This window comes from Tinamus guttatus, unplaced genomic scaffold, assembly GCF_059628265.1.
Source record: "Tinamus guttatus ecotype Peru unplaced genomic scaffold, ASM5962826v1 Tinamus_guttatus_pri_ptg000045l, whole genome shotgun sequence".
Taxonomy (NCBI): Eukaryota; Metazoa; Chordata; class Aves; order Tinamiformes; family Tinamidae; genus Tinamus; species Tinamus guttatus.
The window spans coordinates 1,142,135-1,168,148 of NW_028288579.1; the positions used below are offsets into that span (position 1 = coordinate 1,142,135).

The 26,014-nt window shown below is 41.0% G+C and overlaps 1 protein-coding gene across 1 annotated transcript; it reads left to right on the forward strand.

The window, feature by feature from the left end:
* Positions 1–463: 463 nt before the first annotated feature.
* LOC104564921 (ABC-type organic anion transporter ABCA8) lies at positions 464–24,247 on the forward strand. The gene is made up of 39 exons (XM_088537436.1): positions 464–509; positions 2,627–2,739; positions 3,174–3,384; positions 3,571–3,723; positions 4,463–4,563; positions 5,287–5,513; positions 6,039–6,174; positions 6,832–7,017; positions 7,378–7,510; positions 8,235–8,403; positions 8,836–8,894; positions 9,342–9,452; positions 9,943–10,118; positions 10,500–10,619; positions 10,945–11,083; positions 11,538–11,628; positions 12,244–12,383; positions 12,782–12,901; positions 13,430–13,628; positions 13,927–14,093; positions 14,469–14,596; positions 15,427–15,564; positions 15,877–15,990; positions 16,553–16,723; positions 16,956–17,069; positions 17,232–17,342; positions 17,531–17,599; positions 18,111–18,202; positions 18,528–18,648; positions 18,872–18,986; positions 19,245–19,336; positions 20,047–20,219; positions 20,700–20,775; positions 21,536–21,630; positions 22,429–22,548; positions 22,882–23,022; positions 23,127–23,206; positions 23,297–23,352; positions 24,009–24,247. Exons 1-39 carry the CDS (start codon positions 482–484, stop codon positions 24,105–24,107), a joined length of 4,884 nt encoding a protein of 1,627 aa, XP_088393562.1. The 5' UTR covers positions 464–481; the 3' UTR covers positions 24,108–24,247.
* The last annotated feature ends 1,767 nt before the right edge of the window (positions 24,248–26,014 follow it).

The following is a 26,014-nucleotide window of genomic DNA, read 5'->3' on the forward strand; positions in this document are numbered from 1 at the left end:
CAGGGTTGGGAATTGTGAGTGCTCCGGCGCAGCACAACTCCCCACCGGCCAGACTGGAGCACATGGGAAGACCTTAGCAAAGGTAAACACACAAACAGCTATTTAACCTGGTCGTAATTTTTCTTTTAAAGCTATTTTGTTGGAAAGTGTCATTTTGTTGTTGTCTTAGTAAAATTGTGTGGATTTTTTTTTTCTTTTTGCAGCTAAGTATTTTTCTTAAAAAAACGACTTTCACACCAATTCAGACTTCGCTTAGGTTGTGGTATCTCTTCCCGTTGCTGCATGCTGTGTACGCCAGGTGCAGCCCCGCAGAGAGGTGCTCTGCTCTTGCCACACACGCTGCATTAGTGTCCCCTGGCTGAAGGCCACCTGGTTGTAGATGTCGCTTCGTACAGCTCATCCTGTGGACACACGTTGCAGCTGAACTCGTTCCAGGACCGCAGGAGGACTGGAACCCAGAGCTGCAGGAGACAAACTTGTCATGGAGAATATGGAGAACACACTGCCAGGTAGGAAGGTTCCCCTTTCTGCTTTGCAAGTGGAAAAAAAAATCATAGCTGTTGTGTTTTCATGGGGGGAAGTTGCATTGGTTTTAGTGCCATATGAGGTTAAAAGCACAAAAGCTGCACTTTCTGGCTCTTCTCTCCAACAAACATGGAGCCTTGCCGCCAAATGTTTAAGGCAAAAGGTACTACATGAGAAAAAAAAACTGTTCCGCTTTTCTGGACGCATGGGGTTCCCAACGCAGATGTTCTGCTATGGGTGCTGGTTCTGGTCCTCCCCGCTGGTCCCCTCGCCCCCCTCCCTGTTCACCTCTCTGTATAAATTTAAAATGTTGGGCACTGATACAGTGGTTCAAAATGCCACTAAAAGGAAAACTTGCAGCAACTCAGCAGTGTGCTCCTGGAGAGCGAGAGGTGTTGATGCATCTATTGAGTCCTCAGACAGGAAATGTTCCCAGTGTCACCAATACTTTTACATGTGATGCTCTGGTTAACCATGTCTCAAGCATTACTGCTTCAGAATATTCACTTTGTGTCTTCCAAAACCCACTGCTTCAAACGTCAGGTCGTGCAGAGACTGCTTCTTTCAGGTTGTGCATCCTTCCTGCTGAAATTTTATCAAAATTGGAAAGGACATTCTTCCTGACAGTTTTTTGCAGGCATCATCATTTGTCTGACTTTCTGGTAGCTTAGTGCTTCAGGTTGAGGGGCACTGTGCTTCTTGCTCTGATGGCAAACATAAGGTTAGGAGTGGTAAAAATGTACCAGGACTTTTTTTATAGTGAAGTGCTTCTGTTACTTGTGTAGAAATTCAGTGCAGTTTTTACAAAACTGTAATGTTTTTCTTGTTCCTCAAATACTCCAGCATGAAACTTTGTTTACGCCCAAATATTTAGCTGAGGATGGGCTGCTGGATTGGGTTCAGGAAGAGTGAAAGCCACACTTCGGCACAAAAAAAAAAGTGGCACTTCCTAGAAACTGCTTCCCAGTTGCCTTTAACCTCTATAGTAGACTGTGATGTCCAAGCACTGGAGAAAGTTCCAGGCAAAAAAAAGAAAAAAAGACCCGTTCATGAAGATAAGACTTTATGCTAACAGTCAAAGGGTAAACAGAGATCCTGGATCACTTGGCCCTGGAGCATGCAAATATTTAATTCTTCCCAAAACAAACAATGGCAGGAACAGAGTAGTAGAACTGTTTATTAACTCCAGCTGCCTGGTCTGCAAAATGAGGAAACGCTGCCTGGCGGGAGCAGGGCACAATGTGCTGAGGTTGCTCTGGGCTGGGCTTGAGCCCTTCTGATGGGCGACATTCAAAATGTGTTTTGAGGCTCCTTCACCTGCTCTTGTTCTGGAAAGGTGGTGAAACCAGTCAGGGGTTTGGCCCGTGGCTGAAGCGGGAGCTGAAATTAAAAATTCCCCACATTTGGTACTTCCCTACTTAGTGTTTAGGTGGATATGAAGGAACAAGCAGGATTTTCTCAATGTTCCTCCGTTCTAGCTATATCAGAGCTATTCTTAGCTGTATACATGACAAGCAGGGCTCCAGCTCATTTAAGGGAGACAGTGAGACATCTATTTTAGGCACTTTTAGCCTCTAACCTGAGTTTCTACCTTGCCCTCCTGAACTGCCGCTGCCTCCCGCCATGGTCTCCATGGGGTGAGGGGCCCTTTGCAGCCCGGGGCTTTGGGGCACTTACACTATTGCTGCAAATTATAGGTACTTTAAGTGTTTTGAATAACTGGATAAGAAATATTTTGAAAAGTAAACATTTTCAGTTTTATTTGTCACCCCTTCTAGTACAGAAGAGTATAGCATCTCTGCTGTTCATTTTATGCAGTTGATGAATCAAATTATAGCTGGTTAAGTGCATCTCTCTGCTAAGTCTCTGTGGGTTGAAATAGGATTAATCTGTGAATCTGAGAGAGGCAGCTGTGTCCAGCACAGCTCTATGGCCTCCTGTACAATTTTGGACTATTTCTTTTGACCTTCTCCTTGGATATCCAAGCTGTAAAACAGGGAAAGCTTTTAACCTTTGCCACCTTCTTTGGCTTTCCCTGAAGTTAATATTTTTTCAGCAATCCATACTATTCTAAATGATATTCTTTTATTTCTCATCCTAGCTGGGAAAATGCAGAGAATATGCAAGAAAATCTCAAAAATATTTCAACAAACTTGTGCCCTCTTATGGAAAAATATTCTTAGGATGTGGAGAACAAAAATGGAAACTTTACAGGCAAGTATCTTGTCTACCAAGGAGAAGACAGGATTTCCACTATGAAGTGTTCTTGTGTTGTGTTGTTTTTATGGTAGGTGATCTATGAAAACTCTCAGCTGATAATGTGGTTCTCTAGCAAATGTCAGCATTGGATTTCTCCCAGTGACACGACATCACAACAGCTTGTCTCTACGCTGGCTCATTGCTTTCAGCTGCTGAACACAGTGTGAAAGTCACAATCGCTGCTACAAAATTATCTGCAGAGCTTGTTGGCTCTGATGCTAAGGAGGCGTGTTTTTTCACTTCATATATTCCTCTTACTCTAAAATTATGATACCTGCCAAATAGCTCCTTCTCATTTGTGTAAAGAAAGCATTGGTGTCTGGAGCACCTTAGCGTGACATTAAAAACCCTGTGATACCACTCACCTTTATTTCCTCCTTTTTGTCTAGGAATGGATTACCATGCTGGCCCTCACCTTCATAATATTCTTAACAACACGAGCGATATTCCAATTCCCACATTATGAAATCCCTTATAAATTCCTTGGACGCTTAGATGATCCTGCCTTCAATGCTACCGGAGTTCAAGTTTTATATACCCCAGCAACGGATGCCACCAGGCAAATAATGGCTAAAGTGGCTTCAGATTCGGCAATGATGGGTAATGCTGCTGTTAAATCCTGGTTTATAGTGACAGTATCTGTCCTACCCTGACCGTATGAGTACATCAGTCTGCAGTACTGATGTTGGGGCACTGGCTGTAGCCATGTAGCTGCATATTTTCATGTTGTTTCAGTACTAATCAGAAGCCCTGCTGCGTTTGTCTTGTTTTGTTTGAAAATGCCAGGTATAAAACCTGAAGAAGTGACAAATGATAAAATAGAAGATGAGCTTTTGGATAGAGACCTTATTGGTGTTGTTTTTAAGGATGACTCCTCCTATAGTCTCCGATTTCGCAACTACAGAATAGTAGATCCAAGTGATGTCCTTGATCAAATAGGTAATGGAAAGAAATGAACCTAGAGAATTGCATAACAATTTTGCCTAACAAACTGCTTAGAGGAATCTCTGTGCTGTCCAACCATTTGGAAGGGATCTAGGGTCTATGTGCTGAGTACTTTAAGCGAAGATAATAATTGGGCCGTGAATTTTTGATTCCTTAAAAAGAAATTTAAATGGCAAGGGGAAAAAATGTTAACACAGATTTCAAAAATTCCTTCATCTCAGCCCCCTGTGTCATACCATGTCAGATCATAAAGTGAAGATGAACATCATGTGCACTAACTTACTTCTAATATATCTGTATATTGATACATATTTAATGCATTAAAAGATAATCACGGACACATGTGTCCACATCTTTCTTCAGCAAGACCAAACATGCCCTTATTTGCTGACTAAAAGAAATAAAATATCCAAAACAAAATAGGAAAGCTGGGAAGGTTGAGCTTGTCTGGCTCTGCCATGCAGTGGAGGCAACACTAATGTTGCCTCAGGTGGTCCGTGGAGCTAGAGCCATTGACTCCCAAAACTGCATCTCCAGGGGAAATACTGAGTTGTACTAAATCTTAATTTTCTGATGACTCTTAAGTCAGATACTTTCACCTTCCCCACCCATACATATGCACATATAATATACATATTATATGCACATAATATATATATGTGTGTATATATGCATATGTGTACGTATGTTTAAGCATACATGTAAAGTGCTTCATTTTCTTTCTTTCCTCCAGAAACCTGCTACAATTATTCATCAAGCTACTGCAATGTCCCTTCATACTGGAAAGAGGGCTTTTTATCACTGCAGGCCAGCATTGATGCAGCAATGATAGAAGTAAGTATGATCATGATGGAAAATATATTTTCCTTTTTTTTTCTGAGTTATTCAACTTTACAAGAGGAAAAAAAAAGTAGTTTTCTGTGATCATTATTTTTTAAATATTATTGTGATTCGAAAGTTAAAATAATGATGGGTCATCTTGGCAAATTGCACCTGTCATTTGGGTACAAAAGATTTCCTGTATTAAACTGAAAATTAGCTATCTGAGCCTCACTTTTCTCCAATTTATTCTTTGCAAATTTACAGGAAAAGGCACAGTGTTTGCAGTTAAGCAAGATTTTGGTCTTTATCAAAATGTTCCATTTTGAAAAATAATTATGAAATGTTTAACATTTCCCAAACTCTGTTTTTCAGTGAAAAACTATTTCAACATAAAAATAAGACTGACTCCAAGCACAATATTTACAGAGCAGTAAAGCTATGCATTTCCTGTCCTTTAACTATCCTATAGTTTCATTACTGCTTCTCTCACATTTCTCTTCCATCTGTTGGTTTTAGGTCATGGTTATACTCATAGCTCAAAGCAACATTATTATTTATTGTATGGAATTATAGAAACATATTGAATGTTGAAATTAATTTACATCATTATTGAAATTACACTTAACATCATTATTGAAAAAACTAATAACTGTAATGCTTATGGATAGGTCTTTGTTCTGATGTTGACTATTTCATTATGAAAAATCAAATTAATGGCAAATTTCTGTTCTTCAGGCGAAAACAAATCGTTCTGTCTGGGAAGAGATGAAGTCAATTAGCGGCATTTATCTGAAATCAGACTCAGTCAAGCCTATGTATAGAATGGACTATATTTGGTTCATTTTTGGCCTTATAGTGTGTTTCACTCCAAATATGTACTTTTTATCAGTGAAGGTTATAAGAGAGAAAAAGAAGCTCAAAGTTTTAATGAAAGCAATGGGTTTACAAGATATCGCATTCTGGTAAGTCTAATAGAAGGAGATTAACTGGACATAATTGCAGGAGTTATATTTGCTGGAATGAAAGTGTTGGTCCATGGGGCAGCTCAGCTTTGTTTCCAAAGGCAGGGAGCCCCAGTGATGGGCAGAGCAGGAGACAGCCACGCATGGACTCCGAGTCCTCACTTGCCAGGGCTTAAAGTGCCTGCGCCAGTGATGAGATGCAGTAACATGTAATATAGGGGTTCTTCGCATAAGACAGAGAACAAAAAAAGTGAAATGAGAAATTTAGAAGTGCATTTGAAATGATCAAGGGTCTACCAAAGCAGGAAAGACTTGCATGATTGTATTCGTTCATCAGGAAAAACATAATTAATAGTCTAGACTGCATTACATGCCCCTCAGTTCTTCCCAGTGTCATTGCACCTGCACACTCATGGGTAGGTGCAAGAATGGCTTTTGACATAAGACGAATGTGTCTTGTACCAGATATGTCGTAGCAACTGTTGCCATTTACAGAGGCAAAATTAACAGTGCCTTCATTTGCAGGTTGTCCTGGAGCTTGCTATACACCGTTTACATTTCAATCTTGGCAAGCTTGCTGACAGCCATCACGCTTCAAGTCATCTATGAACACAAATTTACTGAAATATTCTTCTTTTATTTCTTTTATGGCATATCATCTGTAAGTCTGCTTCTGTGTTTTTAAATTATGCATGGATTTTCTTTTCCCACTTGCTAATTAAACTATTTATACATTTAGATTACAGAATACTCCAGGGCAGGACATTGTATTAGAAGTAACAAAAAATTCTTCAGCTGCATTGCTTAGGGTTTTTTTTAAAAAATTGGTAGACTAAAATGTCACTCCAATTTTAGAAGGTTCTGACTCAGTTTTTGTATGTTCAAATCTCACACAGAGTAGGGACCTTTCAAGGAAAAATGGTAATTTCTGTAGAAACTGTACAGACAATCAGTGTCAAGTGCATGGGATCACCCCAGGTTTAATGTACCTGCAGTAGAGAGTCTTCAGCAGTAACATTAGTGGAAAGTCTGGTGCTGAATGGCTCTGGGACGCACCATGTCCTAAGCTGGAGGCAGAGAGGAGTGGGAACATCTGTCCGTATAGACCTGCGCTAGATGTCTCCTTCAGCAGATGGCTACAAAGCCTTCTGAGATGCCACATGCACACAAATGTTTTTGATTTCACTTTCCAAGAACATGACTGTAGAGGATAACCAAAGCCAACCATGTCTTTAATGTTGCTTGTTAGATTTTTATGTTATTCTTTTATCATCAGCAAAAATTCATCCTGCTAATTACAGTTTTTTCTCTTCTGCAGATTCACTTCTGTTTTATGCTCAGCTCATTGTTAAGGAGGCCTAATATTACTAGTTTTGTGGGGTTTGTCCTTCAAATTCTCTTTGGATGTGTGGGCTTTTTGACCTTTTTTGAAATGCTACCTCCGGCTTTTGAATGGATTTTTAGTTTCATGAATTCTTTTGTCTGTGCAGCCGGGATCTCAAAGGTACGCTCCAAATAAAACAAGCAGCAAACACTGCAGATGTGGCACAGGGACAGGTTAGCACTGTGGGCAATATCCATTGCTAGAATGACCCACTCGGGCAGCTCTGTGCTAAGTGATTTGTAAAAAGAAAGTCTGATTCCAAACAAACATAGTTAGTCTCTCATTTGCAGCAGGAATTTTACGAGCTCTGTATATGCCATAAATTTCTGTGTCTGGAAAACTATTAAAAACAATGTTGTGATCGCAAGTAGGCTTGGGTTGATGGTGGAGAAAAGGTCAGAACACAACAGGGGCTTACATACAGGCTCTCGGGCTGAACGGAGTGTTGCATCTGATCTGTACTTTTTTCCCTCTCCTTAGCTTATAAATTTGGAAAAACATGGAGCAGCACTTACACCAGAATTGTACCCTTTCTTTAGTCTCTACATCATATTAGCCCTTGACAGTGTTTTATATATGCTGTTGGCCATCTACTTCGATAAAATTTTGCCTGGTAAGTTGAAATGTAAGGGAAGGAGTATGAATCGGCTTGCACTTTTTTTTTTTTTTTTTTTTTTTTTTCCCTGTAACCCTCTCCTCTCATGGAGGATGAGGAGCTGAAGCAGCTGTGGGATGTTTTTGAGAAAACTCTAACCTATGGGAAACAGCAAAAAATATGTCCCAGAAGCAAGCTACTCAGGTTGTTGAGCAACATCCTGATGGAAACGTACCTGCCCCATTACACAAGGGGCTGAAAACTAGAATTGCCATGATCATGAGGAAGAAATTGTTGGAAAGATTCTTGTTTTCCCAGAAGCTCAGTGTGCAGAGCTACCCAACTTGGCTCTGCCTTAGAAACAGCCTGCAAAAAGAGCCCGAAATCCCACAGCGGGGCACTGAAATCCTTCGCATCTACTCCAGCATCCTTAGCCAGTAAGGTTTTAGAAGGATGTTGTAGGACTTTGGTTCAGAATATGTTTAAAAAAAAAAAAAAGTAAAGAGAGGGTCAACAAAGTCTTTGCTGCCTGTGTGCATTTTCAGATATGAGCAAGTGAGCAACTTTGATCGCAGGAATCCCTTTGATTCAGTGAAAAGAAATGTAAATTTTGTGACTGTAGACAATGAGATAGCTGAATGTATGAATATATATCAATACATATATGCCATTTATCAAAGTTGAACTGACACAGCAATTTGGGAGTGATAGTTAACCTTTTTTTTGTTTGTTTCTGAATTAGGTAAATATGGAGTACAGTATCCTCCTTCATTCTTTCTGAAGCCATCCTACTGGTTCCCACACAAGTACAGGAGCACAGGAGAGGGAGCTGGCAATGGAAGCAGCCATAAACCTCTCAGTACTGCTGAAGAACCGATGCCTCCAGAGTTTGCTGGGAAGGAAGCAATCAGGTAAAGACTTGCAGATATGAAGAACAACCCCTACACATTATATGAGAGTCTAGGTGGCATAGCCACTGTTGCACCAGCGAAACTGCACATGTGCTTCTGATTGCCTTCCATTATACAACCATGTGCTCTTTCATTCCCTATGGCCTCCTGCTTCATTAATTAATTGTTTGTTGAATTTGATTTACAGACACTTTGCTATCGTTATAAAATTGCATTAACTAAATCTGCTTTTAGGAGATGAATTATAAAAACAGTTTTTTTTTTTTTCCCCATGAGAAAATGTAGTAATCCCCTGATGATGACAAGTAGAATCAAATTTAGGAGGAGGTTGAAAAATATCCTTCCAAAAGTTTTTGTAGGTTCCTTCTAGGCAAAAGAAATCTGCCAGAATTGCGAGATTTAGTAGTAACAGCTTGCTTGCCTTTTCTTTAGAATAAACAATATTAGCAAAACATGCAAAAGGAAGGACAAGAGAACAGAGGCCTTAAAAGGTAAGATAAGTTTTACTTCACATTTCCCTATTTATAAATCAAAACTGTTTTGAAATATTTGGATGTACTTAAATCCATCTTCAGCACTGTGAAGTTAAAACACATTATGCACCTGTTATTTCTGCTGGTGTAACTTACTTGCAGATTCCTAAAAATGTGTTATCCAGTTTTCCTATTCCCTCCAGAAAAATTGCTACAGAATATTTTTTGCAGTAGCAGGAGTCTCCTCAAAAGCTGTGTATTTGCAGACATAAACCATTGTGTAAAAACACCTTAGCACACTAAACATGTAAACTAAATTGCAAAGATGCAATCTGTTCTTCGGGATCTGGTTTTGCCCATCTTCAAAAGAAATCGCACTCCTCTATCAAACCTGACAATAAACTACAGGTGCAAATTATTTCCTTCACACACTTTCATCCTAATACTATTCTGTTTTTATTTTAGGCTTGTCCTTGAATGTTTATGAAGGCCAGATCACAGCATTGCTTGGTCACAGTGGATCTGGAAAAACAACTCTATTAAATGTGCTCAGTGGCTTTGCCCAGCCTTCAGCAGGTAAGATGATGGACCTGTATGCTGAAGATGAGAAGCTGTCTGGCTTTCAAGTCTACCGGGGTGAAGAAACAAAACAAAAAAAGCCACAGCTTTCTCCTGGTGTTCAGTTAGCTCAGGTTGTTCCATCCACAAATGCTTTGGGACTAATACAACTCTCGTGGATATGCTAGAGTGTGCAAGCATGCATAGACGGTTATTTCCCAGTTGGATGTCCAATGTCTTCCTTGAGCTTGATATATGCAGGAAATATGTTTTAGTTCCTGAGAGAGAGATTTGGTGCCCTGAGCTATTTCTGACTGGTATTCAAACCTTTGCACAACAGAAATTTATTTTGCCCACCTTATTTTTTTTTTTTTTTTTTTAACATCTGAGAAACGGTCATTATCACGGATTTAATGTCAAAGATACAAACACAAAAGTGTGTGCTTTCCCCGCACAACTGAGAAATACTGTATACTATAACACCTGTTTCATTCCTTTCCGTGTACAGGTTCTGCAATGATATACAACTACAAAATATCTGAAATAGAAGATATGGAAGCAATTCAGACAATTGTTGGGGTTTGTCCACAATCGAATCTGCATTTTGAAGCCTTAACAGTGAAGGAAAACCTGCGAACTTTTGCTCACATCAAAGGGATTCAGATGAAAGAAGTAGAGCGAGAGGTTGGTATGTGTTTGGTGGCTGACCTCTGTTTTCCAGCATCTTGAAGCATTTGTTGGGCTAAATTTATAAAAGACTGCCACCAGTGTTTGATTCTTCAAATCAAGACTAGCCCTAATTTAGGGCAGAAGTACATTTTAATTCTCTTATTCCCAGCAGTCTCTTTGTAATATTTATTTAAATGGAAATCCATTTAAAGCAGTTAAATTTTATATCTTGAAGCTCCGCTCTTGTGTACTGTCTGTAGCCACATGTGAAACAAAAAGTGTGTAATAGTTGGAGCTATTGTAGCCAGCTCAGGAGTTACTTCCCTGTGCATTTTCAGCAGACGGTCTCCACACCTTGAAACTGAAGTTTGGCCTTTCTTTTTGTATATCACCAAGGTGAAGGAAGTACTGACAGCGTTGGATCTCACTGATCTTCAGGATGCCCGCCCCAATACTTTGACTGTGGGACAAAAAAGAAAATTATCTCTTGGAATTGCAATTTTAGGGAATCCAAAGGTAGGGAGAAGATGATATTTGTGTATCTAAACAAAGGTTTAGTGCATAGTTTTGCATTTTGATTTGGCACAGATATTTGTACTTCTTTTCCCTCGCCACCTAAAAAAAATCCTCTGACCTGCTAATTCACTAGGCTGCTAAAAGGGGCAAGGAATCTAGATATTTTAAAAACTGTATTTAAAACAGAAAGTGTAATACTAAATTAGAAGAAAGAACAATAGAAAAGGCAATCATTTTGGGTTGCATTTTATCTTTAGAATAAGAGCATTCGATTTTAAAAGCATTCAAATGATTCTGCATAAACATGGAAATGGTGTCTTTGCAGGTGTTGCTTTTAGATGAGCCAACAGTGGGGTTAGATCCTTCCTCCAGACACCAGGTGTGGAGTCTTCTGAAGGAAAATCAAGCTGATCGTGTGACGCTCTTCACTACCCAGTGCATGGATGAAGCTGATATTCATGCAGGTGAGCCCAGATTCTCATGCTATGGTTGATCATGATTTAGAACCTGTCACCTATAGACCACGATGTAATGAAGTCTGTGCTTGCTAGATGAGTTTTATCTGATAAACTACTCAGCCTAACCTGAGTGAAAGATAAAACAAGGCTAAAACATTCTTCCAAGACCTTGCAGTTCACACTGCTTCAGTAGGAAGCAGTTATATCTGAACAGCACCTACTCAAAATTAATGATATTGTCAGAATTAATAGCTGTCCTGGTTCCTTATTGCTCTTAGGCTCCATGGGAAATTTTCTATAAGCTATAAGAATGCATAATTAAGAGCAACCTTAGTGTTCAGGAGAAAGGCAGGAAACTTTATAATATATAATAATATATATTTAATGTTTAGGAGAAAGGCAGAAAACTTTATAAAAGTTCACTTATTCACTTAAATCCTTTGTATTTACACTTCCTTAGATCGGAAAGCTTTTCTCTCAAATGGGAGATTACAGTGTGTTGGCTCATCTCTTTACTTGAAGAGAAAATGGGGAGTTGGCTATCATTTAAGGTAAATTCTTTTCTTTTTGATCATCACCACATCAACTAGAAGTAGATTTTCATAAAAGTATTTGCTCATAGGGTCCATGTCTCATTTAAAGTTTCCATATAGAGAAATAGAAATCTTGACAGTCCATTTTAGAAGGCTTTAAGACTGCCAAAAGAATGTTGCTTTGGATAGCAAGCTGCTTTTCTTTGAACCCAATCCTGAAAGCTCTGAACATGTAGCTAAAATGACTTTGCAACACCAGGCAACCGAAAGAGCACTAGCAAGAGAAGAACTGCAATTTCCACATAATCTGTGGTGCCAGTCACATACAATGCATTTAATATAAAATTGCTTTTCTTCGGATTTTAATTTGTGTTCTTGGTTTGACATTGCTGCCCAGGGTCATTATTCTTAACCTTGAGAACCTTAACCCTATTCTTAACCTTAACCTTATTTTTTTTCTATGTAGGCTTAGTAAAAACAGGGGCACTGCAGAGCTGTAAGTTGTCTATAAAAATTCCTGCTGAAATATTGCCTAGATTTGGAGGTTTCTCCACTCCTTGAGGAACTGACTGCTGTTTTTGTATTCTTACTGACTGAATGAATGACCCAGCATTTGCTTCTTCATGCAAATAGGATGCATGTAAATGACCTGTGTGACCCTGACGTGGCATCATCCCTGGTCAGGCAGTACATCCCCAATGCCGTGTTCAGAGGACAGAAGGGGGATGAATTATGTTACATGCTGCCCATGGAAAATACTGATGCCCTCCCGGGTAAGAAACACCTGTAACTGAGCTGAGGTTATAAAGGGACACTAAGCAGTGGGAAAATCAGAGAGCCAGGTTGCTGAGATCATCATCAATATGTTCCATGATCTGCCCTCTATATCATTAGGGAGTCCAGAGCTGCATAAATATCAGCTTTAAGGAAAGCCTCTCATGAACATGATACTACTAATGCTTCAGATTAACAAAAGAATATCTACCAACTAACTTACAAACTAAAATCTACTCTGTTAAAAGCCTGGACTTCCAATGACACTTCTATGGTTTCAAGAAAAGCTTTCTCCTGCCAGGAAGAACTTTGCTATGGCTTTTAAATTATGGAGATGGGTGATTTTGAAGCTCAGAAAGTCTGATGATAATCATGACATCTTTGTTTCTGTGCGCAGATCTCTTCAGCCACCTCGAGAGCAACCTCTTGCAGGGGGTTGTTAATTACGAGGTTAACAGGACCACCCTGGAAGATGTTTTCCTGAAGTTAGAGGGTGAGGAAGCTATCAATCAAGAAGGTAAAATCTATGTTTGCCAGCTTGGTGTGATTTAAGTTTCCAAATAGAGGTTTTTTTTTTTTTTTTGAATGAATGAATGAATCCATACCTAGTTTTGCTAAATGTGACTTTCCATAGTTTTCTGTGGGGCAACAATAACAGTTAAATTAAAAATTTAGATTTCCTTAAGTGACAAATATCTTTCCAGAAAAATCTAGACAAACCAGTCTCAATTTTCACAGTTTTTTAAGTATCAGAATTGAAGAATGATTTTGGAATGACTCTGAAAGTTGTTCTGCCTAGACCAGGAAGAGGTAAACTTGTCAGAGGACAATTGAAAAGACCAGCCAAGATGTTGTGTATGTAGACATATGAGCCCAGGTTCAGCAACTCTGAATTCACCCATGTAAACTATACTCTATACAAATTAGCACCCTTTTTCTCTGTTTTTTCTCTTGCTAAATATGAGTATTCCTAGATTTAGAATAGAAAATCTTTGCTCATTGTTCAGCAAAGCCTTAAAGCATGTCCTTTGAAACCTCCTTGTAGATGACAGTGTTTCTAATAATGAAAATACAGAAGATGGAGACTGCTTTGACTTTGAAGGGATGGACCGAAGTCTCCTGACGCTTTGGGAGAGAGGGAGAGCCACCGTCGGTGGCATGGAGCTCTGGAGACAACAAGTTCGGGCGATGGCAAGAGTTCGCTTCTTAAAGCTAAAGCATGACGGAAAACTACTCAGGTCCATGTAAGTCTGGAAGCTCTTGCTTAATCTGTGGCATTGATAGTTGTCAAAGTACCTGAATATACCCTCAAATGACTGAGGGGAGGCTTAAAAAATGGCTGAGATTTTTTTTGAAACTAAGTAGCTGGAAAACATTTTTAAAAATATAGTAATAAGGTCAGCTAGAACCTCTTGGTAGAACTCTGAATTACTTTACTTCTCCGTTCTTAAATCTCCCATTGCCTTCCTCTGCTTATGTCACTGTCATATGTGAGAGGCAAAATGCTTCTGGACCTCATTTATGGTTTGTTTTTCCATCTAGATTGCTGCTGTTTGGAGTATTTATCCTTCCTTTGTTTGTCACTTTTCTTCTATTGCAACTGACGGAAGGATTCAATAACCTTGAGCTGACCGCTAGCTTGTATTTTGTTCCCACTGAAGAGAAAGCTCATATTAAATCAACAAATCTTCTCATCTTCAATGATACAGGTGAAAGAAGAACTTATTTGTCTTCTGCACCTCCCTCAATCTTCTTAGACTTGATAAAAGTAAATGTTCTTACATGTTTTGTTTCCTTTACATATTTATGGCCTTTTGAGGTGTTTTATTCTGAGCAAAACCAAATCAAATTATAATGATGATAACTGAATAGCCAAAATTTAAAAGAATATTTTTAAGGTAACAGGAATTAAATTAACTGTCCAAAAACGTATTGTATTTAATCTGTTCAATAAAAATTGAAAAGATAATTTGCTCAGATTCTGTATGATATTTTTAGCATCCTTCTCCTGTGCTTGTCTGTAAGAAATGATCTATAAGAAAACCTTCCATTTATTCTAGTTTATACTCTTGGCTTGATTTCAGGATCAGATATTGATGATTTCATTCATGCCTTGAAGATTCAAAAGATAGTGCCAGAAATAGCTGTTGAGAAAAACATCACAAGTATCCCGCAGTATAATGGAGCTATAAAAGTATCCCTGGAAGGCAAGGTGAGCAATAGTTCTTCTTCTTTCATTCTCTCTGTCCAGAGGATTCTCTGAAATGTGTTTAAATGAGGCACAGTGTAATACAAAGATCAGAAAAGGAGAAAACACTTATTTGCCATATTAGATGTTGTCAGTAATTCTGTTTGTGGGAAGCTGGTCTATATTTGGTTAATAAATGCCTGATATTGGCTCCAGCTCTGTTTGCATGGCTCAACAGGACTTTGAGGCAAGTGACTGTCACCTGGGTTCATTGCCATTAAGCCGCCTCTGAGCTTCTGCAAAGGTGCACCGCGTCCTACCGTCCTCAATGGAGGAGAAAGAGGGATTTTGGGAATGCTTTCCCTGCCCAGATCCATGGCTCCACAGGCAGCAGAGCAGCCCTGAGCTGTGCCTGTTCCATAAGATCTTTCCAGATATCATGCAAGACTGAAGGTTCAAGCCTCCCTGTTCTGCCTCCAAGATGTTTGAGGTGTCCTCCACCTTCCTGGAATAAACTGGAGCTTCTTTCCTTGGAGTTGTTTAATCTCTGGCAGTTTTTTTTATTTCTCGGAGAAAAAGACAGTCTTTCCACTGAGTGGTTTTTACAGTAATCCCACTGTACTACACAAGATTAGTACCAAGTTTTTTGTACTCTTCTCCAAAAACATAGTTATGTTTATCCATATTTTTGCTGATGATTATTGTTAGCAGGCTTTCAGCTCTTAGCATTCTCACTCTTCCAAAAAACATGGTGGCATTTGTCATTGTTTTTTCCTAAAATCCTCACTCGGTTTAGCTCCTCCTCCCAACTCTCACCGGCATGAAGGTAATGTCCTTTGATCTTATGTCTCCAGCGCTACCACTACACAATCATGTGCAGTGCAGAGCCCATCAACTGTTTTCCGGTGCTCATGAATACCCTTAGCAACACTTTCTTAAGGCTCTTCAAATCCACAGAACATATCCGCATCTGGAGTAACCCCTTTCCTCATGTAAGTGTCCTGCTTTTCTTGCTGGAAATTATTAGAAATGTTTAGCAAACTGAAGTGATAAGGACTGGATGGGTGGACTGCAAGGTGTTTGAAATCCAGCTGGACCAGCAAGCTCAAAGGTCTATGGCCAACAATATTAAGTCCAGCTGGTGGCCAATTACTGTCATTTCTCAGTAGTCATTACACAGGTTATTCAAAGAATTCCTTTCTCCAGCTGTTGCACTCCAGAGGGTTTCAATGCCATGAAACATGTTTTTACTGGGGAGGTGTTGACTGTTGATAATTTCTGAATTATGAATTTCTCTTCCATAGATAAAACACTCCGCTCTCATGTATGACACGTTTTATCGGTTCCTCTTGCTCATGCTCTTGTTGATTGCTGGTTTGCCTTCTCACTTTGCAATGAGTAGCATGGATGATTACAAGGTAAAATCATGCACTGAAACCATTTAGGTAAGGAGAAATTAATACAATTGTGACGTCTCTGGAGAGATTTTTAATCTTGCTTTGTTCTGCAATTTAAGAATCCTAAGGAGAAAAAAACAAAGGGAGTCGGTTTATTTTGAAGGCTCAAGAAAAATGCAGCATACATGTCCACAGCACAGTGCTCTGTATGGGCAGTGTTCCTATTCAGCAGGCTGGCCAGGATTGCTAGTCTGGAGTCCCAGAAGAAATGCAGCCACATGAACATAGGAAATAATAGAGAGATTGGGGCTTCGGTTGGTTAGGGTTTTTGTTTGCAGTTACCTCAAGGCTCTGAAAGCCTCCTGGGTGCTTGTGACCAGAATCAGTACCAGTCTTTCTTTAATTTAATTTCAGTTTTCATGGTGACTTGTTCGAACACACCCTGTCAGGGAGGACCGGGGGCAGTTAGAGGGAGAGGGGAGCAGGAATGGGTTTGTCCGTCGCTGATTCCTCGAGCTGTTTCCAGTCAAGCTGGAGGCCTCCTGTGACAGCCCCACGGACGTGCTTCCCTTCCCCTTGGCAGATCAAGGCTCGCTCCCAGCTGCGGCTCACAGGGCTCTTCCCTTCGGCCTACTGGTGTGGGCAGGCGCTGGTTGACATCCCGCTCTACTGGGCGCTCATCAGCCTCATGTTTGGGACTCTGGCTTTGTTCTGCAACATCACCTTCTTCAATGCCAACATTGTTCTGTCTTTCGTAAGTGTTTCATTTGCTGTAAAGCACCCTCCTACAAATGCCCCTCTCCTATCTATTGTCTCAGGATATTTCTCTGTATGATGGGAATCACTATGCCATCCTTGCAAGGAGATGGCATTCAAAGTACTTTGTGGTCTGGAAGGATTCAATATTTTAATTGATCAGCTCTATCAAGGGCATTTGCTTTATCCACATCCATTTCCTGGTCACTAATATCAGTCTCTTTGTCTAGATCATTTGCGTCATTGGTTATGGAGTATCTCTTGTTCTACTCATTTATTTGATTGCATTTAAATTTCGCAATGGACGGAGCAATCGTTATTTTTGGTCTTTCATCGTTTTTGTGGTAAGTAAAGTGAATCTTCACTCTGCAGTATTTGGTTTACACATCAAGCCACCTGAGGTTCCACTCCACTGATATGCAGCAGAATAACCAAAATCAATGGCAAACTAGTTTTTAGCAATAGCTCATGAATTTTGGAAATACTTCTTTTCTGCTTTATTTTAGATTTCCTTGATTTTCGATATTTTTAGTAACCACGAACAAATCTTCTGTCTCGTCTTTTCTGCATTGATTCCTGTGTTTTCACTGCTGGGCTGGCAAAACTTATTTTTACCTGTAAGTAAACATATTCTGCTAAAATAAATACAGCTTCTTCGTGGCACAACATAGAAAGTAAGGTGTGCCACTGCCAGGAAGAAGGCAGTATGTTAAACATACTGCTTGCCAAATGTCTGCTTTCACCCTGTGTAAATGGACACACACTAAGGAGATTTTCTAACTGACTGTTATTTTTTTCCCCATAGGGACCGTACTATTTTGACAGGGCCGAGGATTTAGAGCTGCAGAGTGAATTCTTTATCCCTGTCTTTGCAGTAAGAAGCAGTTTGATGATGGTTATTTTGTAAAAGGTTCTTCTTGTAATGCAATGGACTCGCGCTGGTCTATCATAACTCTTGCCATGAATAAAGTATGGCTTATGCAGTAAAAGTTGCATATTGGATGAAGGGGAAGTAAATCTTGAGGAGTCAAGCGCTCATCTTTCAGGTGGCCATAAAATGGCAGATTTTCAGACAACACGTGAAAAGTTATTATTAAATAATAAACAGGGTAATGCTGCTGCTTCAAAAGAAAAATGTGGTATCTGATCCTGTAAGGTACCTCAAAAAGAGCCCTTTGGAGTGCTGTTCATTTGAGCTAAAGCTGCAATATAAATGATCTGCCAGTGAGGTGGAAATATTTGTGAAGCTTCAATTCAATTTATTTCCCTAGCTCTTCAGTATCTGAAGTAAATGAGATAGGTCTCAGCATCCCTTTAGAATTAAAATTAATCAAATGTGCCATTACTTGCCTCTGTTGAAACCTATTTTGTTATTTCATTTTCAGCCCTTTATCCATTGCGTGATTTTTGTTCTTCTACTTGGCTGCTTGGAGGCACGATATGGAGGAGCAGCTACAAGACGTGACCCCATTTTCAGGTCTGTGCCACACAGGGAAGGGGCTGTGAGCTCCGAGGGCCATGGGCTTGGTTGGTGGTGACCATGGTGGCCCGCTGAGAGAGGCAGTGTCCTCTATGCTTATTCCCCACCTGTTCGCCTTAGAGTGAGCTTAAAAAACCATGCTGCAAAGTGTGAATAAAGTCAAAATTCACTGCTCAGTGAATAACATTAGAGGAAATACTCTTTGTGGAGTGGCTCCCTTAATACCGATAAGTTGTGCAGGATATTGTATGGGCAGTACCCTGGGAATAAACCCATAAAATGCTCTTGGAGGCAATTTTCCGTGCCCCATCTCTGCTTGCAGGATGTACTGCGGGAAAGCGGTCACGCGCCAGAACAAGGACCATCCAGGAGAGGAAGCTGCAGAAGTGCAGGCTGAGAGGGAGCGCGTCAGGAGGGCGATAGCATCTCTGCCACAGCAAGAGGTAAACCGAGGTCCTGGAGTCTTCCCTTTCTCACACTCTGTCCTCTGCCCTGTCTCTGCTTTCTTAGTTTATGCACTTCTGTTACACATCTTTTGATTTTCAAGCATTAACCGAGCCCACAGTTAGTTAGTGCAGAATTAGTTCTCAACATAATGGTGAGAACAGGTGAGCTGCCTCCTTTGGTAGCAGGAGGGTTTTTAATTCCCATTTTGTTTCTACACAGGATCCTGTCATCGTCAGTAGTGCACGCAAGGAATATGAAGACAGGAAGGCCTGCTGCTTTTCAAAGAAAAAAAAGAAAGTTGCTGTCAAAAATCTCTCTTTCAGCATTAAAAAAGGTTCAAGTGCTTTGCTGCAACTCTTAAAAATGACTGTCTCATGCAAAGGTCATGTTTGGAGACCATGTTTTTGTTACAACTTCCCCACGTATAACCAAGCCTAAGGCATGATGCACATTCTACACCAAGGTCCTTAATTCCATGGGTTTTATTTTCTGGGATATGTTGATGAATTCCCCTTTCTTCCCTTGTAGTTTTAGATATTGTCTAGCCCATGGGCATGGAGTCTCATTAACAAATCCTGCATATCTGTTGCAGGAGAAGTATTAGGACTGTTAGGACCCAACGGAGCTGGAAAAAGCACAACTATGAATATGATTTCTGGAGACATAACACTGACTGCTGGGGAGGTAAGTGATTTCTTTGGAGCAGTTGGAGGATAACCTTGATGCCTTTAGAAATGAAAAATGGGAAAAGGAAGAGCAGCAAAGCAACCTGGTAATCAGGAGCTTTAAAGATGCACAAAATTGATGGATACAGAAATAAAATGCTGATTGCCTCAAAACATATTCTAGTTTTCATTAAAACTAATGTTATAGTGTTAACAGTTTGAGCTAAGCAAAATTTTTAATGTGGTTTTGAAGCCAATCTTGATATTTCGCAAGCACTGTAAAAAATGTTGACATCTTAGTAAACAGTACTGTTTTCATAAAGCCTGGCAAAGGCAGGAAGTTAAAAATGAATACCAATAGGGTTGGGCCAGTAACAATCCATCATGTGCATGATGATTAATGAAATGTGCTGTTGCTGCTACAGCTTTGTGGCTGAAAGTTTGAAATGTAAATATATATATACATATATATATATAAAGAGACAATAGTCTGGTGTTGGTCCTGTTCCCCAAAGCCTTGGTTTTGTATAACACCTTCCTGCATCCGGATGAGCAGATGTCATGACTGATGCAGATTATCATTTGAATAATGCTGGACTTTTTTTCCATGTGTGTATGAAGTCCATATTATTTCATGCTGTAATACAGGAGAAAACATTCAGGGTTTCAAGGGGCTAGTTTTTTCAGGCCAGAATAACCCAGAGCCCTTTCACCATTGTGTTTGTGCAGGTGCTGATCCAGGGCAGCGATGCCTCTTCTCCAGGCCAGGACAGCGCTGGGTTCCTTGGGTGCTGCCCTCAGGAGAACCCGCTCTGGCCCGAGCTCACGGTGCAAGAACATCTAGAAGTGTACGCTGCCGTGAAAGGGATGAGGGATGAAGATGTGGCTGCTAACATCAGCCGGTATGGAACCAAATAGTTTCTGTTTTCTACTCTTCATCTCTGGAGTTAAAAGATGAGGAGACGTGGAAAGGTGGTTTCAGTGATAAACCTGGCTCGTATGAAAAAGAGGTAGCATCTGCAATGAATTCCCTTCATTATGTTAGAAGAATATGACTTCAAAAGATGTCTGCTGTATCAGTGTTCAAATCCCTTGCATGTGTAGATTTTCACCCTAGTTTGTCTAGAAACGCTTCAGAAAGCATCCAGTCTTGCCTTTTTGGGGCCTTTACATTAATAGCTGCCCTTCTCTGATTAGCTGTACTTACTGTCATGAGCCTTTGCAAGAATTCTTTAATTTATCAGTAGAACTAGGAATACAGTTATCAAGTAACCCAAGGTAAGAGAATATATTATCTTTGATTGCAAGGATCTTCAGTACCCCTGACCACAGTTCACAAATGGAGATATGTATTTTGGTCATCTTCTATCCACTTTCCACAGCATAGCAGTGGCCCTGGAGCTCCAGAAGCATTTGAAAACAGAGGTTAGGAGATTGTCTATGGGAGAAGCAAGAAAGGTAAGTTAGATTTGTGCTCTGTAATTGACCAAATCCCTGCTTTTTCTCAAATATGATACACAAAAAAACCCCTTCATTCAAGCTAATAGAGTTCTTTGGATTCTGTATTGATGTCAGCAAGAGCAGAACGTGGTCCTTTTTGTTGCAGAAATTTCAATTTTTCTTTCACTTAGTAGAAATTTTCTTCTTGGGAGAAAGCCTAAAATTCTGTCATGTGTAACCCCTTCTGCAAACATGATGTGCTAAAGAAAGACCGCTGAATTGAAGTCAGTCTGCAGTATTACAGCCCTTGCAAGGGAGTGGGTTCCTTCCAACACAGAAGTGCATACAGCAGGGTATTTCTCGCCTGATTTATTTCCATCACTATCTTCTGAATCCTCTCTGGCAGACTGCCCCATTCTCCTTTTTCCCCACTTTTTCTGGGCAATTATTTGACAAATGGTAGCCACAAATTGGATTTAGCAGATAGTCACTTCTTTGTGCCCTGCAACTTGCATCTGCCAGGAAATAGGATGGAAAAACGCTTTCAAAACTTTGGCAGACCTGCATGTTTGGGGGAAGTTGATTTTGTAGGATTAAAACATTGACTCAGAACGCCTCGGGGCTCTTTCTGTTCTTGCTGCATTTTTGAATTAAGAGATTTGAATGCAAAGATTTGCAGGGGCAAATCTGGGTTTTAACTGGGGCAAGCTCTGGGTTTTAGTGGAGCTGCCCAGGCAAAGTAAAGGCAGACCTGACCTGGGCACCTTTCCTGTTTCAGGTGAGCTTTGCGCTGAGCGTGCTGGGCAACCCAACAGTCCTGCTATGGGATGAGCCGTCCGTGGGCATGGACCCCAAAGGGCAGCGCCAGATGAGGTGAGCAGTGCTATTTTAGCAGAACAGAGGGGAATACAAAAGGTTACAGATTTATAGCCGTAACAAAATGAGTCTGATCCTCACTGTTGTGGTAACTGTTGGACAAGCAAATAGCTTCTGCTCCAGTGAAAGATGGAAATGTGAAAATGTTTTCCCTTTTCCTAGTTGTACTTCCTAAGCCTATGTCTCAGCAGGCAGTAAATCATTGCTAGCAATCAGATGTGATCTTAGTCATAGCATCATTGAAAAAATATTAGTGGGCTCCAACAGGAACCACACATTTGGTACGGAAGAAAAAACTCCTACTTTCTTCAGAGTTTGTGACAAAATTATAAGTTCTCCCTTTCCAAAAACTAGTTGGCCATTCTGGTCTAGTATTTGCTGTTATTTTTCAACAGCTGTTTTACCTGAAATTGTAAAATTTGGAGGGATGCTGACATGACAAATTGTAATGTAGCCTTCGCATTCACATGTCATCTCTATGCAAGATAACTTAAGCAGCAATGAGAGATATGCCAAGAAAAACGGACTCTGTGCTCAATTTATTGTAGTTAGAGCAGGTACAAAAGGTATTTAGTAACTGCTTTCTCCATGCAAGCTCTATTTTATAGAAGTTGTTGAGAGCAAAGTTAGGAAAGCATTGCTCTTTTGCATGTTAGTGGAAATTTCCTTTGCCACTGAAGTCTTTTAAATGTTAATCTGTTTTTTATTATTTTATCATTTAGTTGTTTTTTGAGGCAAAAAATAGAACAGGAAGTTTTCTGTAGGTGGAAATAACTGTGATCCCTCTGTTTCCAGGAAAGCAATTCAGACGGCGCTGAAGAGCAAGGAGAGGGGAGCCATGCTCAGCACGCATGACTTGGATGAGGCCATGGCGACGTGTGACCGGGTGGCCGTGCTGGTGTCGGGGCAGCTCCGGTTGGCACTGGGATGGCACCATTCACTGGGTCTACTCCAGCTTAGGCGCTGTCCTCATCACTGCTTTTAGTTTACTCTTACTAATCTAATAGGAAAATGCTCATTTTGGTGTGCTTTGCCCAATGTGAATCATGACCATGGTGTAAATGGATGAAAAATAAGAGCTGTAGAGTTTCTGCAGCTCTACAATATTTAGAGTGCTACAGAACTGTAGAGTATCTACAATATCTACATATAAAGCAGTATATCTGCTACTCGGATCCAGAGATCGCGTTTTTGATGCTCACGATGGCTTTTCCTTCATGACTGTTTTCCTTCTTCCCTCCTCTGCAGCTACATTGGCTCTGCTGAAGATCTGAAATGTAAGCTTGGTCAAAGTTACTACCTGGAAGTCACGACGAGGGACGCGGGACACCGCGCCGCCGTCCAGGCCGAGGTGCTGCGGCTCTTCCCCACAGCGGCTCAGCAGGAAAGGTTGCCGCTCTGCTACCATTCCATGATTTAGCTGCCAATAGAGTAGCAGCTCCTAAACTCGCTGCAGAGTAACAACATGATGGATTTTTTTTTTTTTTTAGTAGTTCTTCTTCTTTGCTGGTCTACAAGATACCCATGAAAAATGTCCTTCCTCTGTCCCAGTCTTTCTCCAAGCTAGAAGCAGGTAAAAGGAGAGTGAAGTAAGTATGAAGATAGCTTACAAATTGCTCATTTGGGTTTGATCTGTAACTATTCCTTCTCCGTCCCTGCATAGCTAAACGAAATAGGAGGCTTGAGGAGTACAGCTTGTCTCTGCGCACCTTGCAACAGGTAGGTCATGCAGAACTAGCACATGCAGTTGAGGAGTCTGGGCTTCATGCGTGGCAGAGACAAATATCCCAAAAATGGGACTTAGCCAGACTTAAGTGCTGAGGTGGAGTGGGAAAGCCTTTGCCACCGCATGCTGACTTAAGAAAGCAGGCATGCAGTGTGCCTTTGCCATGCTGAATGTTTCATTTGGTTTATAAAACATATTTAATTGCTGTGCAGCTTGAAGTGCATGAAAAATGACTGCCAAATTATCAGTTAAATGAGTTTTCTTGGGAAAGAAATAGTTATTGCAATTAAATGTCAAAGACATTCCTGCAAGTGAGAGGTTACACTACTGCTGAAAAGGCATCATAAAAAAACAAATTCAAATCTCACTATGCAGTTTGAAGGGCGATATTGATTTCTAAATAAGTTCCAGAAAACAGATACTGATGCTTTAGAAAAAAGACTCTTACAGTGTTGATTTAAAGCTTGGAAAAGAGAATGCTGTGCATGTTAGAAATAGATCTCATATAGCGTTAATCTAGTTGGAAAAAAAATACATAGGCAAGAGTAGAAATTATTTTTATTAAAAAAAAAAAAAAGTAGTATGATCAGTGTTAATACTGTCATATCCTTGGAAATAACGTGACTGTTTGTGTTGCGGTCCATTGCAGGTATTTGTAGACCTCACCACGGATTTCGAGGAGCATGACCAGGATGAAGTGTCCAGTAAAGCTCAGGATCAGAGACCTCTTCATCCCAGAGATGTTTAAGCCAGAAAGGAAAATTTTCAGTATATTTTATCAGTACTATTAATATTAGTAAGTGTGATTTATTAGAGTCTCAAGACTTGGTTATCAGCATAACAACATATACAGCTCTGCAGGTTCCGCTGAACCAACAAATACACTTGTTTTTTGATAAATAAAGCCTTGATTCTCTGCCAAATTTGTATCTGTAGTTCATCTGTAACCCCGTCCAGACTGTGAGGCTTGTTTTGTTGAAGAATAACGCTACCAGAAGAAATTTTACTTCCCAAGCCATCTCATCAGAACAAGTCGAAGGACCCAGTGCTGCTGCTGGAGGAGGTCTCAATCCCCCGCGGTGGATGCAAACGAGAGCTTTAGCTCAGGGCTGAGAACTTTCCCCTCAGCAGTCAACAGTGGTATATTTTGGAGCTCAGGGAGGTGTTTTGTCCCTCCAAAGCAGCTACGTCTGTGTATTTCAGATGCTCTTAAGCCAGCCTGGCCTGTCTCTGGTCCCTACCCCTGGTGAGATGCGGCAGGGAAGGATGTTGGTTCTGACCACTTCTGCACACTCCTGTTGTTTAGGCTGAATTTGGGAGCCGGCAGTGAGGAGATGGGTGCAAAGTTGTTACCTCTTTTTTCTCCTGTACGCTGAGTTCAAACACATTGGTACAGAGCATCTGCAAAGGGTCTGCACATGGGGCCATGGGTCTATCGCTGCTGAAGCTGGAGCTCTGCTGCTCCAGGTGTGGATGCAGGTGTGGATGATGCAGGCAGAAGCTGGTGTGGAGGATGTAGGTGGCAGATGCTGTGGATGATGCCCAGGTGGATGTCAGTGTGAATGATGACCAGCAGATGCTGGCCTAGACATTGCCAAAGGCAGGGGATGCCAGCATGGTCAATGCCTGGGTGGAAGATGCCAGGATGGATGATGCCTGGGTAGAGGATGCTGGGATGGAGGATGCTGGGATGGAAGACGCCAGCATGAACAATGCCTGGATGGAGGATCCGGGATGGATGATGCCCTGGTGGAAGATGCGGTCAGGGGGCACAAGCAGAGCGGGCTGGCGGGTACCAGCAGGTGGCTGCAGCAGCTCAGCAATGCGCTGCTCCTGCTGAGGAAGGCTGCCCAACAGACCCAAAATGCTCCTTTTCACAGTAATCTTCAAAAGAAAGGAGATGAACAGGGAAGTGGCAAAAACTTGTCTACTCCATCACTCAAAACAAGATTTTTTTTTTCTTTCCCCCCGCCCCCCCCCCCCCCCCGCCTTGCCAGGAGGGATTGGCAGAAGAAAGAAGGGTTTCTAGGATGCATAATCAGGGGCAGGTCTTAACGGGATTCTGTGCCTTGACTTACACCTCGAAACCTACCTTGGTCTGGCTGAGACATCTGCACATGATCTGAACCTAGTTATTGGTGCCTTTTTCTCTCCGCAGAGCAAAGGGGAGCGGATCCAACTCCCTGGGCGTCCGCAAGCCCAACCTCTGTCCCAGCACAGCTGCTCGCTGCTCCCTCCCACCGCCAGTGTTTTAAGCCTTGCTCACAGAGAAGCAAGGGGCGCGTGAAGAGCAGGAAGGATGCTGCAGAGCCGGGGACCTGGGCTCGGGGTGAAAGTAGAAGGTTTCCCTTTATTTTAAACTTTACAAGCTCTCCTGCAAGGCAAAGAGTGCAGGAGCTTTATTAGTCTCCATGAAACAGTTGTTTGCAAGAAAACCGCAGGGTCTGGAGAGTCAGCGTTTACTCCTTCACCCTGAACACCATGTCCTGATACTCCTTGCAGCTCAAGCCTCTGCTGCTGCACCGAGGAACACAGTGGAGCAGGCCAGAAAAGGATTTTGTAACATTTGTTGAAAAGTTTTTGGCTTTTTTGTTTTTCGCCTTTCTTGGCTAAGACTCAAGTATTTCCTGAGTAACTTTTCCGAGAAGCTGCTTC

Excerpts from the sequence above, each read along its gene's own strand:
- LOC104564921 (XM_088537436.1), top strand. The coding sequence starts at position 482 with ATGGAGAATATGGAGAACACACTGCCAG. Across the intron at positions 18,649-18,871 it reads CATCTCTGCCACAGCAAGAG|GATCCTGTCATCGTCAGTAG; the intron begins GTAAACCGAGGT and ends GTTTCTACACAG. Across the intron at positions 18,987-19,244 it reads CTCTTTCAGCATTAAAAAAG|GAGAAGTATTAGGACTGTTA; the intron begins GTTCAAGTGCTT and ends TATCTGTTGCAG.